We start from the raw sequence: 18,260 nt of genomic DNA, 5'->3' as shown, positions 1-18,260 counted from the left end.
AAGATTCCCTGTTTTTCTGCAACAGGATGGTGACTATTAGCACCCCTAGTAGAGATACCTCTGGCACAACCAGGCCCACAGGGACCTTAGTGACATTTTACCAGGTCCTGATTGTTGTCCATAGAATAGAAGCAGCAATGTCCCACTTTGGTGGTGTATGCAGCCTCAAGCCTGTAGGTACCTTGATGTTGGGCTATGGAGCTGCACTTTGGTTTAATTGGGAACCTCAGCATGAGCACAGTGTGTCTTTCCACAGCAGTAGACCGTGGGTGTGGTCGGGCCTCTCCAGGGCGGTGGGCCATGCCTGACTTTGTTTTAATATTGCTTGCACACAACTGCATGCATAAAGTACAAAAATATGACTTCAAAAAGAGTCTTACCATTGCTGTAGTGCATGGGTCAACATTTTGTTACTACTGAGGATTTTTGTTACCAGTCCTAGAATAAAATATTAAAACATATAATGGGCCAACAAGGATCAAGAAGTTGATTGGGGATCAAATAAAACAATTTATGATTAGACAGAAACATGATAAATATATAAATATTATCTTAGGCTTACATATTCATCAAATTAAAAGTTACATCTGTTACTTGGATTAAGATAAAAGCATCATAATCTTTTTAAGATAAATGTTTGAAATATTAAAAGACAATTTCTTTGACTTGAGATTTAAGCAATAATGACCAGAGCATCTATAGTGAATTAAGGGAACAATAGTTAAGAGAGATCACACAAGAAAAATCTATTCACTTACATAGAATGAGCAATTTAAAAAACTTATACTAGTTTACTTACACGCAACTTATACTTGTATCTTTTAAGCAACAATATAGATAATTTGTATTATCAAAGGAAATAAAGCATATTTAAATGGGTAAACTATTCAACAAATGCACTCATCTGAGTGGGGATGATTGATGGTCTTTGACCTCAGTTTACCCAAGTGCTGATTTAAAAGACTTGACACATAAACCAATGCATGGAAATGCAGTGCAAGGCAAGATATTTGATCACTTACAGTAGGCACAGGGTGCTTTGATGGAGATGAAAATTGAATTTCCCCTCCCCAATGATTCGGAGGTGATGGCAAAACTACATGTGAAGCATGAATCAGAGTAAAGATGCAGATGATGCGAGGGCTTTTCAGAGACGGGAAGGAAAGTCCAGAGCATGTACAAAGTCCTGAAGGTGAGAGAATACAGAATCTCAAGGAATAACAAGCACAGTGACAGGCATGTGGGTGTGGCAAGAGTTGATGCTGGGATATTAGTAGGGAGGGGCCAGTCATGGGGTTCTTTTATACCAGATGCCAGAACAAAGATGCAAAGAGGTCTGGGCTTTATTCTGAAGGTAGCAGGGCACCACAAAAGGTTGTGAACTGGGATAATAATAAAATCAGGTCTGTCAATTCTTGGGAGGAGTGTAGAGGAAGGACTGATGGGAGGTGGGGCAGGGAAGCTGATGACAGCAGCTTCCAGAAGCAGGCACTAGACAAAGCAAATTGAACCTGTGGAGAGAGAATATTTCACCTAGAGAAGGTAGACAAAGTCTGAAGGGGAACTGCAGAGAAAGCTCATAGCAAGGTGAGTTTTCTTCTGTTTAAAGGTGGGTAAAAGAAGGCAATGATACATGCATGTTTGCCTGCAACTTAAGTTACTTCTTACCTCTGATGACAATTTGAGTACGATCAGCTCTGACTGAGAAACAAATGTTCCAGTATATTTTATAAACATTCTGGATCATAAGCAACTGAAAGGACTATTTGGGGAAAAGAACATAATACTGAGAGCCAAGATCGAGGCTGGAATAAAGACCCCACCAAGTGTATGTTGAACAACACCAAGTTGCAATTTCTTCATCTATAAAGTATTAGGTTGCTGTATTTGTCATGAGGATTAAATAAATACAAGGTTTATAAAAGTGATTAGGAATTCTGTGTACATAGAACCAACATGAAGGAGACGCACTTTTGACATCAAAGGAGAAAGTCTAATGAGTTGAAGAATTTTAAAAGGTAACCATAAATTGGTCTGCATATTACCTGGAAAAATAAAAAGGAGAAATCTTCATACTCCTCAGGGAAAAAATGGATATTGATTTTATCCACCCCAACCTTCATTTGGTAACTTGTTTATACATTTAATTATTGTACTATTAAATAGTGTGCCATTCTTTGAAGTTCTTTCAAAGTGAAGAGCTAGTATGCTTAGGAGGTCATTTTATATGTATTTCATAAGCTGTTTCCCCAAAACTGTCCTTTCCAATATAAACAATGTGCTTTAGCAAACTGAGATATTTTGAAAGCTTAATGTGGAAAACATAATCCAAACAAATAATTTTAGTATTATCAAAATATAGTAAGTCCTATTATGTGCCTTGTACCTTTTTATGTAGTTTTTTTTTTAATGGGGGGTCTTGCTATATTGTCCAGGTTAGCCTTGAACTCCAAAACTCAAGTGATCCACTGCCTCAGCCTCCTAGGGAGCTGGAGTTAAGGTGCACACCACTTTGCCCATATCTTGTATTTTCTATACCCTTTTTCTGATCCTTACAAAATGCAGCTAATACAGACTGTAACTCTCATTTGACAGATAGCTTAGGAGCTCAGAAGCTCTTACAAAGTTGGCCAAGGTTACACACATAGAAAATGGCAGAGCCAGGTTTGTGAACCAAAGGCTGAGAGACCCCAAAATCTATTGCACTGCCTCTATCTTCACTCAGAAGGAATGTCATAGAAAATTGGTACATGACCAAGCACAGGCAGTTATACAGGACTTTCAGAAGGAAGTGACTTTTGAGCACAGTCCCAGGAGGAGGAGGAGGAGTGTTGAAAGCAGGTGAGGATATAGAGACATATGTAGAAGCATGGAAATGAGGGAGTAGAAGAAGATCAATAGCACTTTAATGCTTAAAAAATACTTCCACACATAATTTCTTAAAAAGACACTTTTTCCCCTTCTTACAGATGAAAATGAGGTATACTAGAAGTTGACTTGATCTTTGACTTGATCAAAGACACAGACAAAGCAAATTGCTGAACTAGTACTCAAAGTCAACTCCTCAGATGCCAGACCCTGGGCTCCTCCTGCAGTAAAATGGCAGTTACAAAGCCTCACCCCATATTTCCCATTTTAACCTCATTTCAGATTTTATCATATCTTCCCTACTTTAATATTTCTTCTATTTCAATGACTTTGCCTACTTCTTTTTACTTTTATCTGTGCATATATTTTTGTAGGCTTGCTCAAACTTTCAGTGAACCAGAGGGTATATTGATAAAAATTTCAGTAACTACAAAAAGGAAATAAGAAAAATCTAGCACCTCCCTCACATACCACTTTGATGCTGTTTATTCCTTTTTAAGGCTGGGCCTTAGTAAATTACATAGATATCCAGTTATGATATTAAGCCACATAGTTTTGGTTTTTGCTAGTTTCTTTGAAGGCTCCATCAGAAATATGTTTCTGATGTTCTGTCTTCTTGATGATTTTCTGCGATCGTATTTTGTTCTGTAAAGATATAGGGCCATTCCCACATGGCTAAACACGGTTTTCTCCAAGGCTTTCTGAGGCTAGTAGATTGTGAATCTTCTGTGGAACTTCTCACCATCCAGACCTTTCCCAGGGAGACTCTTTAACTGTCTTGCTACTTTTTCCTTCCCATTCCAGGGCATAGGTATTGACACAAACAATCTGTGATCTCATACAAATTTCTTTAACATCTTTTCCATTTTCATCATGTCAGACTCTAGTGGCTTATAAATTCCCTGGGTCTGTTATATATATAAGTCACCTGAATCCTTTTCTGGAACTAGATATACTATAAATAAAGAAAATGAACACACTTCCTGGGAGAACAAGGACTCTGTTTACAAATGGCACAGCACTCCTATGCACAACTAGTGCATGATTTCCTGCTCATTACAATTTCATCATGCTTTCCTATATTAGGTTCTTATTTAATAAAGTTTCAACTCAGATGCAATGTTTCTCTTTTACCTAGCCACCTAGATGAGATTTTTTGGAAAAAAAATTGGTTTTGAGGGGAGTACTCTTGGAAAGTGGCTATAAGCACACATAACAATGAGCCAGAGGGATCTAGTTTAAGTCCCAGCTCTGCTACTACTAGATGTGAGACTTTGGACAAATTATTTTCCTTTATTAGCCTCATTTTCTGTATCTCTGTCTTCTTTGTAGAGTTGTTTAGATAAGATAAAATAAATTAAACAAATATTTAACATGACGTCTACCTAATAGAGTATCCTGTAAACATTGATATTGAGATAGTTTCTTTGAAATAATTTCAAAGCTTTGAATATATGATGATAGCAGACTTTGAGTAATGATTAGGCACAAAACAGAAAGCAACTGGGGAGATGAGAGTCTTCACTGATGGGTCCCTTTTCACTTTGTCCAAATATGATTTAAGAATCCTGAAGGATAACTTGGATTCAGTCTGCAGATATCAATACAAAGGAATGACTAACTTGAGTGTGTTCCTGGTAGGTAATTTAATTTCCCTTTACCTTACTTTCTCTTCTATAGAATGTTGTTTCATGGGAAATGTATTTTGAGAGAACCCTTTGAACAGAGATTGTGTTTTCAGCCCTGCTTGTGTTGCTCTAAAGACATGGACATGCTGGAAGCACATTCACTCACATCTCATGTCCTGCTTTCAGTGGCATTCTCCCACAATGGCATTTCTGTGTTTCTGTCACAAAGCCTCTCCGGAGAAGAAAAGTCATTTTCACGGAGCTTTAGTTTGAAATGAGCTGCATGTACCCTGGAACATAAAGCAGATGTGCTCTGCTTCTTCACCAATCTACATCTTCATCCACCAATCTACAGATTGTCCTGATAAGCCAGAGAGACCCTATCAGAGACCCTTAGAGATGCCACTGCCTGAAAGTTTTGGTTTAGCAGGAATATCTATTGCTCCCTGGCCCAGTGGCTACATATCAATTGATACTTACCCCTCAAAAAAGCATACCCTAGGGGCTGGGGTTGTGGCTCTGTGGTAGAATGCTTGCCTAGCATTTGTGAGGCACTGGGTTCGATTCTCAGCACCACATATAATTCAATAAAGGTATTGAGTCCATCTACAACTAAAAACATTTTTTAAACTAAATTTTTAAATGCAATTTAAAAAATGCATACCCCAAAGGGAAACAGTGGTCAATTAAGAAACAAAACATTAATACAGGGAAAGCATTAACTCTCCTTAAGTTGAAAAATTTAGAAATATTGGGGCTTATCCCAAAGCAAGAATAGTGGATAATGATAGACTTGGGTGGTTTGAGAATTAGAATTCTGGGTATAAAGTGCTATACAAGTCGCAGAGTGCCTGATACACCACAGACTCAGTGGTTATATGGAACTGAGTGAATGAAGGGAACAGTAAGAAAAAAGGCAAGCAGGACAGAAGGGAGAAATTAGAAAAAAAGCTAGGACTTAGTATATGTGGACTATGATTCATCACTTGAACGACCCTAGACAAATCTCTTAAACTGAGACTCAGTTTCTCATGTGGAAAACAGAAACAACATCTCACTGATTTGTTGTGAGAAAGAATTCAAATAACGTAGTTACAAAGATATGTGGCTTGAAAGCAGCTGACAGTCATAAGACCTGGATTGTAGATTGGCATCAAATCAACACAATATAATTCATCAAATATTTACAGAGCCTTACTATTTCCTGGGATCATATCCCTGGTGCTGGAATTGGATAAGAGAGAAATAAGAGGCAGCCTTGACCCTTGGATAGGGCAACTGGATTTGGAGGAAGACCAGATTCCATATCTTAGAATTTTTATTTATTTCACATACACTCATAATGGGTTCCCTAACCTCCACCCTAGTTGCATTGCCCCTGTCCTTGCTCACAGGAAACTTAGTCTATTAGGGGAGAAAAACTTATAAACCCAATATTCCAAACAGCATGCTAAATGAAACAATGATGGTACATATTATATGTAAGGAGTAAATCAGGAAGGGCTGATGAACTGCAGTAGAAGAGTTAGGTAAAAGTTCCTGAAGCGGGGGGAATGTGTGGACTGAATTATGGAAAATAAACAGGAATTGCTACAAAAAGAAAAAAAAAAATCAGGGAAAGGGCATTTCAGACAGCAGGACATGTCATGCAGGGCCAAATAGGAAATTGCTAGTTCTAGGTTCTGATATTCAGTAGCTTTCTTTAAACTTCACAAAATTTCCCCAACTTTCTCATCTCAGAAAATGAAGTTAGAGGATGGAAAGAGTAAACTTAGGTTATTTGTAAGGTGCTTTCCTAGCTGAATATGTCCATGTAAGAGCAGAAAGAAAAGTAGCAGCTTTGGAAACATCAAATGTGGTATTTAGGGCATGAGATAGAAATCCCAACTTTTGTGACAATTAAGATAATAGGCAGCAACTAAAGTTACGGAGAAATTTTTATAGCTATTCTTTCCATTAAGGAGATCACAGTCCAGCAGAGGGAGACAGATGCTAAATAAGATACAGGGATGGTTCCGACTTATACTCTGGGCATAAATGTTTGACTTCATCGTGTTACAAAAGCAAGCAAATACGACCATTGTTTTCCACTTTGAACTAAACGAACTATTTCACATTTTATTACAAAAAAAGGGTTTTCCTCAGATGATTTTGCCCAACCGTAGGAAGATGTAAGAATTTGGAACATGTGTAAGGTAGGTTAGGCTAATGCATTTTTCAGCCTATCAGAATTTTCAGTTTACCATGGGTTTATCCTGGTGTAACCCCATTCTAAGTGAAGGAGCATGTGTACTTGGAAATGTGTACTCACTCATTTGCAGAGTAAGGGCGAGGGGGCAGGAAAATAGAAATCCCTAGGACTTGTAGGTCAGGTGCAGAGTGAGTGACAGGATTTATCTCCCAGCCTAGAAACTAATGGTTCTTTTCATATTGCTTCACATTCTCCAAGATGCAGCAAACATTTCCAGCCGCCAATTCTTCCGCAGAGCGACAGAGCATCCTCTCTTCACCCGCAGCTCCTACACCCCAACTGTCTATTCCACTCCCTGCAGTTATCGCGAAAGAGGTCCCAAGGCTAACTAGAAGGCGTCTGACCCCGAGACACGTCGCTCAGGCGCAGCGCCCAATGAAGGGCTCCAGTCGTCATAGGAAGGGGTGACTGGGAAGGCGGGCTGTCCAGTGTCTCCAGAGGTTGGACTCCAGGCAACTGGGCGGGACTTTAGTTACACTATAAGAGAGGAGTGCCACTGTCCCAGCTGTAGTGTTGGACCTAGCGCCCCAGCCACGACCGTGGAGTTATCAGCTCTGAGCTTGCAACCAGACCCAGGCAGATTTAAGAAGAGGAAAAGGTCTGATTTCTATTTGTTCTTGTACTTAGTTTCAATGAATGGAAGGCAGGGTGGGTCTGAGGGTGTGCGAGAGACTCGGGCTGACCCAGGGTCCTAGGTAAATCTGTAGGTACTTTCAGAGGCTGTGGGGGAAGGATCTAGCCTCTCCCGCGGGAGTCCAGCAGCTCCAGGCGCCCAAACTCAAGCAGTTTTTCTCTTCCCCAGGAACACTTTTTTCCTGCTCCTTCTAGCCTTTGAGTATGCGGCTCCTCGGGAAACTGCGTTCCTCAGCTCCAGAGCCCGCCTTCTCTAACGTTCTCACTCCGGGTCGCATCCCCGAGTTCTGCATCCCGCCGCGGCTGTCCCTGTCGTGCCCACCAGAATCTCCCCCGGCCGGCGCCCTGCCCCGGCGGTGCGCCGCGGAACCGGACTTGTGGCCCCGCGCGGACGATGAGAGCGCGGGTCGCACCGACTGGGACCCGCGCTCACAGGCCGCGCTCTCGCTGCCTCACCTGCCCCGCGCGCTCACCGCCTACGGCTTCTGCACGCTACTGGAGAGCCCGCACACGCGCCGCAAGGAGTCGCTCTTTCTCGGGGATCCCCGCGCCGCCGCGCTCCTGCAGCCGCCAGCTGCCAGACCCCGAGCGCACACCTACGGGGGCAACCGAGAAGGGGACGTCACCCGTTTGCCCCTGCGAACCCCGGACGCAGCTCCCGCCGCGGCACCTGGCTGTCCCTGTCCGCCTCGGGACGCGCTCTCCCCGAGGCCTTGCGGCCGCCGCCTCCTGCGCGCCCCTAACGGGCTGCTAAGTCGCGCGCTGCGGGGTCGGAGGAGTCGCGGCTTGGCTCACGCACGCTCTGCCTCCAACCGGGACGAAGACGTGGAGCGCGGCTCCGCCTCTCAGCCCAACACCCCCGCGCCACAATGTTCGCCCTCGTCCCTGGACCCACGGACTAAGCTCGTGGAAGCTGAGGGCACCGTGGCACTGGGCCGCGCTGGCTGCGCCTTGCGCCTGGCCGCCAACTACTGTCCCGGCAGCGGCCGCCTCCGCATCCGACTGCTGCGAGCCGAGGGCCTGGCCGGAGGTACTCCTGAGCCCCGGGCCCTTGGCTGCCGCATCAGCCTAGTTCTGCAGCCTACAGGCTCCACGCGCAAGCAACGTAGCTCAGTGCTCCGCCGGAGTCTCAAGGACGCCTTTGACCAGGACTTCTGTTTCGATGGGCTCACGGAAGACCAAGTGCGCCATTTGACTGTGCGCGTCAAGGCGGAGAAAAAGGGCCGCGGCCTGGAGCGGGGCCGCGTCCTGGGCCAGGGAGAGCTGCTGCTGGGCTCTCTCCTGCTCCTCTGAGGGCTCGGCCCCTCTCTTGGTTGCCTTTGGCATCTGGGGACACCAACAGCTGCTTGGCTCTTGGACACTGACAGCTACTTTGTACAAAATAAATGTTATTTATATATTTTTCTATTTATGATCTTACCTCGATGTTTTAGTTCTTTATTTATTCATAGAGAAGGAAAGAATAATGATTCCTCTATTTACAGTACTGAGTCCTTGTTACCAGACCATTTTTTACATTCAAAGTTAAGAGAGGGATGGCTTGGGACTGGATGAGAAAGAGAAAGGAAGTACACTGCTTTGTTTGTCCTTCCTTTCTGCTTTAAGAGAATGCTAAACGGTTTTTTGATAAAAACAATTTTTCATTCAGAATCATGCCCAACGCTGAGATTCATATATAGCTTCATATACAGCTTTAGGTGATACGTGTGCATACGCATCACAGTGAGACACACGTTTATGACAAGGACATCTTGTTGGGAGGAAAATTCCTCGCTGAGAAAAAAACAGGATTCTTTTGAAAGTGAATTCTTCAAAAATTGCTGAGGAAGCCAGGCACAGTGGCCCACGCCTGTAATCCCAGTAATTTGGGAGGCGGAGGTAGGAGGATCTCAAGTTAAAAGCCAGCCTCAGCAACTTAGTGAGTCTCTAAGCAACTTAGTGAGACCTTATCTCAAAATAAAAAGGGTGTGGCTCAATGGTTAAGTGCCCCTCAGTTCAGTGGGGTGGGGGTGGGATGCTGAAGAAGAGAAAAACCTGGGAAGTGAAGAATCTTCCAGTGATCATGGGAGGAAAAGATACTCCTGGCATCTCTCTTCCTTCTCTGGAAGGCCCTGGGAAATCTTTCCTGCCTCTTCAAACAATTTCTTTTGGCATATTCCCATCTACCTGTGTAGTTACATAGTAATTAGTTTTGCAGTAGGATGTCCCAGATTCATTGAAATGTAAATTCTCAGTTTCTTCAACACTATTTCTTTTCTTAAAAAATTGGTGATTATACATAATGTGAGATTCATTATGCCATATTTGCACATGCATATAACACAATTTGATAAATCTAATTCTCCGGTACTTCCCTTTCCCTTCCCATTTCTATCCCCTGATCTCCTACTATTTTAATTAGTGTATTCCAATTTTATATGGGATTCATTGTGGTGTACACAGGCATAGCATATTTGGTAGATTTGTTCCCCAGTACTTCCACATGCCTTCCCCACCTCCATCCTTCTTTGTCCTTTTCCTCTACTCTACTGATCTCTGTTGGAAACTAGTTTAAACTAGGAGGGTTTACCCTTGACTATTTGTATCTAGGGCATAGTGGAAAGTTTTTTTTTTTTTTTCTATCACTGAACTACTAGTCTGAACCAGGGAAAATCAAATCATCTTCCTGAACCTCATTTTCTTCAGTGACATGGGGGTAATCTCTGCCTCACAGAGTCTGTGAAGAGATGCCTTAGTCATTAAATGCCCCTTGAATGCAGGGGAAATAAGCCTAGTTGGAAAGACTGGAACTGCAGTACTAAGTAGGTGCTCAAAAATGTCCCAGAAAACAAATACCTCTCTTCTTTCTTTCCAATTGTTTCTCCCTGGTTCTGGAGTGGAGTTGGCAGAACAGATATCCACCTGAAAATGAGGACTTAGAGGGGCCAAGGTGGCAATATAGAGAACTTAGGATTCCTGTGGTAAATTTCCCTACATGCAATAATTTGCACTCATTCTATATCAGAAAGCCTTTTAGCATACTTGTTACCAAAATGATGTTCTGGGTACAAATTTGGTCAGATGAAATAAAAATCCTGGATTTAAATATATTTTGAAGTAGACAAATTAGCCCTTAAAAATCATCTAAGCACTTTTGAAATTGAGAAAACATCATGGAAATAATTTGTCCAAAGCCATGTAGCTAATATTCATATCTTGCCTGCATCCATGCAGGCGGTGGAAATGGGGTTGCCCTCAATGGAATAGGCTGGCTGAGAAATAAAAGGTAAGAAAAATAGAATGACAAAAAAATCCCACAGAACACAAAGTAGTTTTGAAGGTGGGGGCAGGATGGGCAAGCCAATCAGATGGAGCCTGTGCCTGCTTTATTTATATCAGGAAATATCAAAGGCCTTCATAGAATGTTCTTCATCAAAAAAAAGGTTAAAGGTGGGCTGTTCAGTTCCTAATGGGTTCAGTTTCTAATGCCCATTTCCAGAGCTACTGTGGGGGATCTTCCTAGAAGAGTGGAGATAAAGGTCAAGGTGTATTGGTTTCCCAAGGCCAAATCTAAATCTCCCTGGCTTAAGATCCTCATGTATTTCACAGATGGCTTCCTGCTCTCATAGCTCAACTCAGAGGAGAACCAAGTTGTTCTGACTTCCCCAGACAACAGACCTATCCTATGTCCTCTTGACAACTACTGATTTTAGCCCCTTCTTTGTGACTGGCACAATTCTAGGCCCAGAGGATGCAGCATGAACAAAATAGACAAGTATATGGCCAAAAATTAGTCAAGTTCTATTCTTACAGATTATAGTAACTATCATGAAAACAACAAACTACTAAGGAATGTGACAGAGACTATCTGGATGGAGAAATGGCAGTGGCAGATGCTCTCAGAAACAGAGTGGTCAGGGAAGATTTCTGTGAGACTTGAAAACAGAATCATTTACAAGAGGAACTGGATGTATTTAAATAACCCCTTAGTATATCCACATAACACTGTAATAGGTTATATTTATAGATCCAAACTAGAATGCTTAGTTTTTCCCTCCTACATCTTCTCTCTTGTCTTATTTTAATAAATGATATCAAATAGTTCTGTTATTCTTTCTGTCACTCAAGTCAAGTGGAGTCCCACTTGGTGAGGTCCTTGACTCTTCTCACATTGCACTCTACTCAGTTTATTCTATTTCTATCTTCATTCAGTACTAAGATGTAAATGTCACCTCTTCAAAAAGCCCTCGCTGGCCACTTTTAAAACAGCACCATCCTCATTATCCATTTACCTGTCTTAGTTTTCCTTCATTGTGCTGTCACTACCCAATGTCATATTATACAGTTACTTTGTTGTTTGTTTTCTCTTCCATGAGAATGTATGCTTTATAAAGACAGGGACTTTGTCCACTTACCTTTGCTTGATCTCCAATGCTTAAAACAGTATCTCCTTTATATTAGACACTCAACAAATATTGTGCAAACTGAGCATTGAATGAAGATAGAAATAGAATAAACCAAGAAGAGTAGAAGGCCCAGGATCAAACTTTGAGTCAGTCCAACATTTAGAAATTCAATGGAGGGGAAGAGGCCAATGTGCAGGTGATAGAAAAGCATTACCAGCAAGGTAGGGGAAAGACCAAGTGAGTGGGCAGCGTAGAAGCCAAGATAGAAAGTGTTCCAAGAAGAAGGGAATGCTAAAGCAATTTAAGTCCGTCTGGGAGGTCAGGAGAAATGAGAACAGTAACACACTCATTAATGAATGTCAGTAGTGACTTTGACAAGAAGTTTTGTGAGAGTAGATATGACAGGAACCAGATAAGGATGGTCTAAAATGTGAATGGAAGATGAGAAAGTTCAGATAGAAAGTTCTGAAAAGGGAAAGAGAGAAAAAGGGCTGTAACTGGGAGAGAGTATGGTTTGTTTGGGTTTAATGTGAAAGAATCAAAGCATGTTGGAAATATGATAGGGCAAAGAAAGGTCCAGGAAGAACTGTAGAAGCAGTCTTTGGAAAGAAAGAAAGAGAAGATCCAGAACATAAGTGAGGAGAAGCAGTTGCCCAGAACCCACATGCCATGTTCTGCCATGCACAACATCATTCTGTCCAGAGGTAGGTCACACTTGGAATCCTGGAGGGTTGGCCTTTAACCCTACTACTACATGATTTCTCATCTCAGGCTGACTTTCCCAGAAGACCCCAATAACTTCTCTGTGTTTTCCTGGCCCAAATTGGGTTGCAATGCCAATCTGAACCAATCCCATCAAGGGAAAGAGTGTTAGTTTTAGAATTATTGGGCCTATTAACTTATCTCAGTGGGAGGTCAACTCCTGCTGAGGCAGATGCTTCTTCCTGTAGGAAATGAGCAAGAGCAGCTGAGGTGGACTATCAAAAATGCCTGGCTTCAAATATAGGGCTCTTTGGGGCCTATATTTGTGACCTTGGAGCAAATGCTTAACTGTCTTTTTTAAAATACTGAGCATGAAGACAAGAAGGACTAAAGGAGAGAATTGCATTTAGTCATAGCCAGATTCCTAGTAACAAGGATAGGTTGCTTTCTGCTTTCAAATTATAATTTGCATACAGATGAGCATGATTTTGTAGAATGGCTAAATTTATGCACACCTGTGATTGTAATCTTAAATCTGTACAAAGGGCAGTCTACTGGGAACATGTCTGGATGATTGCACTAAATGACATAAACACAAAGAATGACATCTTTCCATTCCACTAGTTGTGCACTTCAGACTCCATCTGCTATGTTCCAGAGAGAGGAACAACAGCTTGGCTAATTTGTGCTTTCAAAATCTAACCATCACCTCGAGGAGTTCTTATCATTTGTGAACTCAAAGCCTCACGTGGCCAGACACTACTATTTATCCTAACAGGGGAGATCCACATTTTATTTGGGCAAAAAGAATAGGATTTATTTTGCAGATTTGAAACAGTTTCTGATTTTAAAAAGAACCAGTATCTCCAGCTTCTGTCAAGAGGTAGTGCCTCCTTTGTCAGAACCTCCTGCACAGTTCTCTGAATCTCTGTCTTCCTCTCCCTATTGCAGAGCCAGGGTTCCACACCCTCCTCTCACCAGCTCAAACCACATTCTCCACCATCATCACCTTTTTTGGTTATTGTTTTCAAATAATTCAGGCTTACAGAACAGTTTCTAACATTATAAACAAACTCGCATAGGCCTTTCACCCAGACTTTCCAAATGTTAACATTTTATCATATTTGCTTTTATCATTATCTATCTAGGATCTTTAAAAAATGAGTTTAAACCATCATCAGATTTAATTTTCTAGTATTCGGCCTTCATCCAAGCAAGATCTCTCTGCATCTACACATCATCCAGAGCTTTTGGTATTAAAATCTAAGATTCACTGTGGTCTCTCTGCAGCCCAGCTGCCCCTACCCCTACTCCTGCATCCCATTCCCACTATTCTTCACCCATCTGGAGAGGACCCACTCACTGGGTCACCAATCATCTGTTTACTGAACCCCAAACACACCTGTGTTATTTGAATTTCTCCTCATGAGCATAGAAGGAAACACTGTTTAAAACATAAGTACACACAAGATATGGAACTTATAGAAGTGCTAAAGGAAATAGTCAATCCACGAATGTATGTATTTGATGTAAAAAGGTAATTCAGAGAGAAGACGGTTAGGGAGTGGAGGCTATCATCTAAGAAGGTTTCCCTGACTGGAGGAGTTTCCTCATAGAGAAAGGACACCAGGAGGACTTGGAGCTATGAAGCTACCGTCCCTTGGCTAAAGCCTTAGTATTTGGTAGGGTACAACTGGAACTTGGGAAAGTGGGACAATGATGCACAACACCATGATGTTTGCTTCTAGTCACCCATTTGCATTTGTCAAGTCCTGGGGGTGGCATTGGGGGCCATTCCCTCCCTTCAGTTCTCCTCCTTCCCCACAGTCCTCCAAACTTTTTGTTTCCTGCTCTTCCAAATTGGTGGTGGGTGGTGGGGGATTAGGGTAGGACAGAAGGGAGGAAAGAAGGGACGAAAGAAGGGGAAGAGAAGAGAAAGGGAGGGAAGAAAAGTGGGGAAAGGGGGAGGAGAGGGAGGGAGAGGAAAAAGCAGGCAGGTTTCCGGTTCTGCTTCACTTGCTTCAGGAAGCAGGATCTGCAGGGCGTACTCTTCCCGCCCTTGTACTTTAAGGATGAACAGCCTCTTGATAAATACAAGTGAATGAGTACACTACTTGAGCCCCCTAGCTCTTTCCCCTGCCCTCCCTAAGACCTCCTTCCTTTACCCTAACATGTGTAGGTTAGACCTCAGAACAGACTGGGTATTTGCTCAGATCAGGGAGGAGTGGGGACAGAGTAGGGTGTGGATGAGGGGAGAGAGGAACCTTTTGCCTCAAGTCTGTGGGGAAGGAAAACTGACAAATTTGGAAGATCTGGAAGCTAGTTGAGGGCTGCAATGAGATAATCTTGGAACAGAAAAAGTTATCTCTATGTTGTGGGAAATTTTGAATAAAACCCAAAGAGCATTTCTTGAGAAAAGTAGTTTAAAGTATTCACTTTAAAGTAGAGATGGAAAGTGCAACACACTTAACACCCTGGAAGAGTCCTTATTATCAAGGGTAAGGGTTGTGAGGGTACATAGGTGATGGCAATTCTTTAAATGTTTCTTAAGGAGTAAATGCAATGCTACACAGATGCTAATTAGCACTTATGCACAGGTTTTAAAATTATTCATTATGCTAGAAAATGCAAAATTGAGGGCAAAATGCTCTAAATTTAAATTGATCTTCCCCTTCACCCTGTGGAGCTTTATCTTTTCCCCTGGCTTGGAGACCAGTGCCCTCATCCACCAGGACTCAAGGCCCAAGTTATTTCATCCTCCTGGGTATCTCCACCCATCTTCCTACCTCCCATTTGGCATCTCCCAAGTCCAGACCCTGCTCACCCAGCTCCACAAACCACCTAACCACAGCTCTGCCTCTTCACTGTCATCGCGGATCATTCAGTGGCCCTGATAATACTCAGGAGGGCATTTAGGACCCATTCCTGTCTGGACCTTGTCTGCTTGTGCAGCACTGCTCCTGGGACCTTTCAGCTCTGGCAAAACCAATGTGCTTGCACTTGCTTCTTCAGGGATGGCTTCCTCCTGGAGTAGCAGCTCATTGTCCACCTGTCTCCAAACTCCTGTTCACCCTGTAGGTCCCAGCTCAAACAGCAACCTCCCCAGAAAAACCCCAACTCTACCAGGCAGCAACCTTGCCCTTTTGGACCCTCAGACTGTGAAATAACTGTCCTATTGCAGTTGCTAGTTTGCCTTACTAAACTGGAAGTTGCTTGAGGGCAGGGACCATGCCATCTTGACTTCTCATTCCCAGCACAATGTATGATGTGGGGCACTCACTCAAAAACTATTCACCAAAGTTATTCACTATTATGGACAGATATTCATATTTTTTCATCTTTACAATAATCCTACAGAGTAGGCAACCTTCTTCTTACAAGTCATGTGACCCTTAGAGTTTTGCTTTTTTTTTCCTTTACCTCAATTTTCTTATTTTGAAATATCAATGTAATATCATATACTATGGGACTTTTGTGAGGATTAAATAAGTAACATGTGAAATGCTGTTAGGAACCCACCCCTAGAGCAAGGAGAGATAAAGGAAAGATAAGAGTTAGGCAAAAGGACGGTTATCCACTCAGAGGCATTAGTCTCTTGATAATAGTGGTGATGATGGATGTTGATAACTAGCATCACATATTTAATCTTAAGACACCCTCCTGAGGATTTTTATAAACACAGGTTTATTTATTTATTACAACAATTCTGCACCTAAAAGGTGGATCTGGGGGAAAAAAAGGCTTACAAACAGATAAATAGCCATAGACTCCAGCTAGCAATTGTAGAGTTGAGCCTATAATCAGGTGTCCAGGGTAGTGGTTACGTGCATGGATTTTGGAACCCCGCTGTCTCTCTTCCTCTTATGAGTCATGTGACCCTTAGGGTTTTGCTTTTTTTGTGTGAGGATTAAAGAATTAACATGTGAGTGCTGGCCTATTACCAGCCTTAAACATATATTAGATATCTGATCAAGTTGTTCCCTTCCCATCAACACTGAACTGAGTGACAGCTGAAGAGTTCAGGACCAGTATGGGGCCTCATTCTTTCCTGGAAATCTAGAAGCCTGGACTCTGCTCTGACCCCTGCAGCTCATCCAAAGTTTCCTCTATCCTTAGGTTCAGGTAACCTGGGTCTGCTTTGCCTGATCCCAGTCTACTGTGGACATGCTCAGGCTAATTTGCCTATCTTGTCAATGTCCTAGCCCCAGAGCCACCAGCTGAGGAGGGTGCAGGTGTCAATTACCAGAGTGAGTGAGTGTTCCTGTGTTTGGGAGAATGGTGTGAGGAGAGGCCTCGGTGCTCCCCAAGGCACCGGCATCCATACCTCATGAAACTGGGAGCTGAGGGAGTGGGAAGAAGGAATAGGTAGGAGGAGAAGGCTTGTTGCTGGAGGGAACCTCTGAGCCAGGGGAGGGGCAGATTCTAGTGTATGAGGGAATGTGGCTAAGAGATAGGGAACCATATGCCCTTTAGGAGTGTCCTGGGATGTGCCCCCCCAGAGCAAGGGGAGAAAAACCAGGGAGAAGGAACCATCCTGAAAAGGCCAAAGCTTTTGCCTTTGGAGTTGAGGGCCTCAGAGAGAGAGAGAAAAATGGCAACACGTGGGTATCTCTCAGACTCCAGGACAGAACTAACCATGGCTTTGGAGGATCAGGATTACACCTTATTTTACTCCTCTCTGCCAGATGGGAAGCCTATACTGATGACTTGTCAAATCCCCTTGGAACTTTAAGCCTTCTGTGGTGGGCATTTTGGGGGGATGTGGTAGACTCCCTAGTAAGTGGGGCAGGGGAGGCCAAGCTGCAGTGGGTGAGTGCAGCCCCTACCTAGAGCTTTATGGGAGCAAATAAGTTGAGGTGGCAAGCAAGCCAAGGAGTGTCCCTGAAGGTGGACAGAGACATGAATGAGGAGGGACTTCAGAATAAGTCCGTGTGACTTGATCATTCTGTCAGACAGTGTAACTTTCAGAAGGGATGAGAACAGGAAAGTGTGGTTATTAATCAGTGCCTCTGAGTGCAGGGCACTGTTCTAACAGTGCTTTATGTCTGTTAAGATATTTCATCTTCTTGGTGACCTTCTGCTATTTGTTCTTTGCAGATAAATAGAGTGAGCAACAGAAAGGTCCAGCACTGACCAAAGTCAACAATTGCTGAGGGATAGAACTTGGATTTGAACCCAGGCAGTTCGGCTTCAGGGATCAAGTTTCAAACACTATTTCCTCTCTGCAGAAGACTCAGACATGAGGGCTGGGGTACCTGCTGTAGGAAGGGACAGATGTGGGAGGGGAGTTGTGGAATAGTGAGATGGCAGAGGAGGGAGGATATTCAATACATAGATCACCCATCTCCCATCTTCTTTTTCCAGACCTTAGCCTGAAATTGTAAATACTGAACAAAGTCTTGGAGAGAATGTTCTAAAGCAGTATAGCCTGAGGATAGGTGCTAGAAATACACCAGAAATCAAATATATCTGCCCACATTCCAAAAACTTTTTCCAAAGATGAATATTGTAGTGCCAGGCACTATTTAAACAATAAAATAAATATAGACATGCTTAGAAAAGGAATAATTGGGGGGAAAAAAACCCTAACTTGAAACGAAAGCAGAGGATAACTTTAAGAGCTGGGATTGTGGCTCAGTGGTAGAGTTTGCCTAACACATGTGTGGCCCTGGGTTCGATCCTCAGCACCACATAAAAATAAACAAAATAAAGGTGTTGTGTTCAACTATAACTAAAAAATAAATATTAAAAAAATCTTTAGAAAAATAAATAAATAAAGAGCTGTGAATGGAA

General features: G+C 42.7%; 1 protein-coding gene across 1 annotated transcript; it reads left to right on the top strand.

Annotated features, from left to right (window-relative positions):
* The first annotated feature begins 7,584 nt into the window (after nucleotides 1-7,584).
* Nucleotides 7,585-8,673, top strand: C2cd4b (C2 calcium dependent domain containing 4B). Its single transcript, XM_076848616.2, has one exon. It carries the CDS (start codon nucleotides 7,585-7,587, stop codon nucleotides 8,671-8,673), a length of 1,089 nt encoding a protein of 362 aa, XP_076704731.2.
* The last annotated feature ends 9,587 nt before the right edge of the window (nucleotides 8,674-18,260 follow it).

The sequence above is a fragment of the Callospermophilus lateralis genome, chromosome 3 (assembly GCF_048772815.1).
Source record: "Callospermophilus lateralis isolate mCalLat2 chromosome 3, mCalLat2.hap1, whole genome shotgun sequence".
NCBI classification, from domain to species: domain Eukaryota; kingdom Metazoa; phylum Chordata; class Mammalia; order Rodentia; family Sciuridae; genus Callospermophilus; species Callospermophilus lateralis.
This window is presented reverse-complemented; position numbering and strand designations above follow the sequence as displayed.

Bases quoted from the DNA above. Each gene is read 5' to 3' on its own strand.
- C2cd4b (XM_076848616.2), top strand. From the start codon at position 7,585: ATGCGGCTCCTCGGGAAACTGCGTTCCTCAGCTCCAGAGCCCGCCTTC.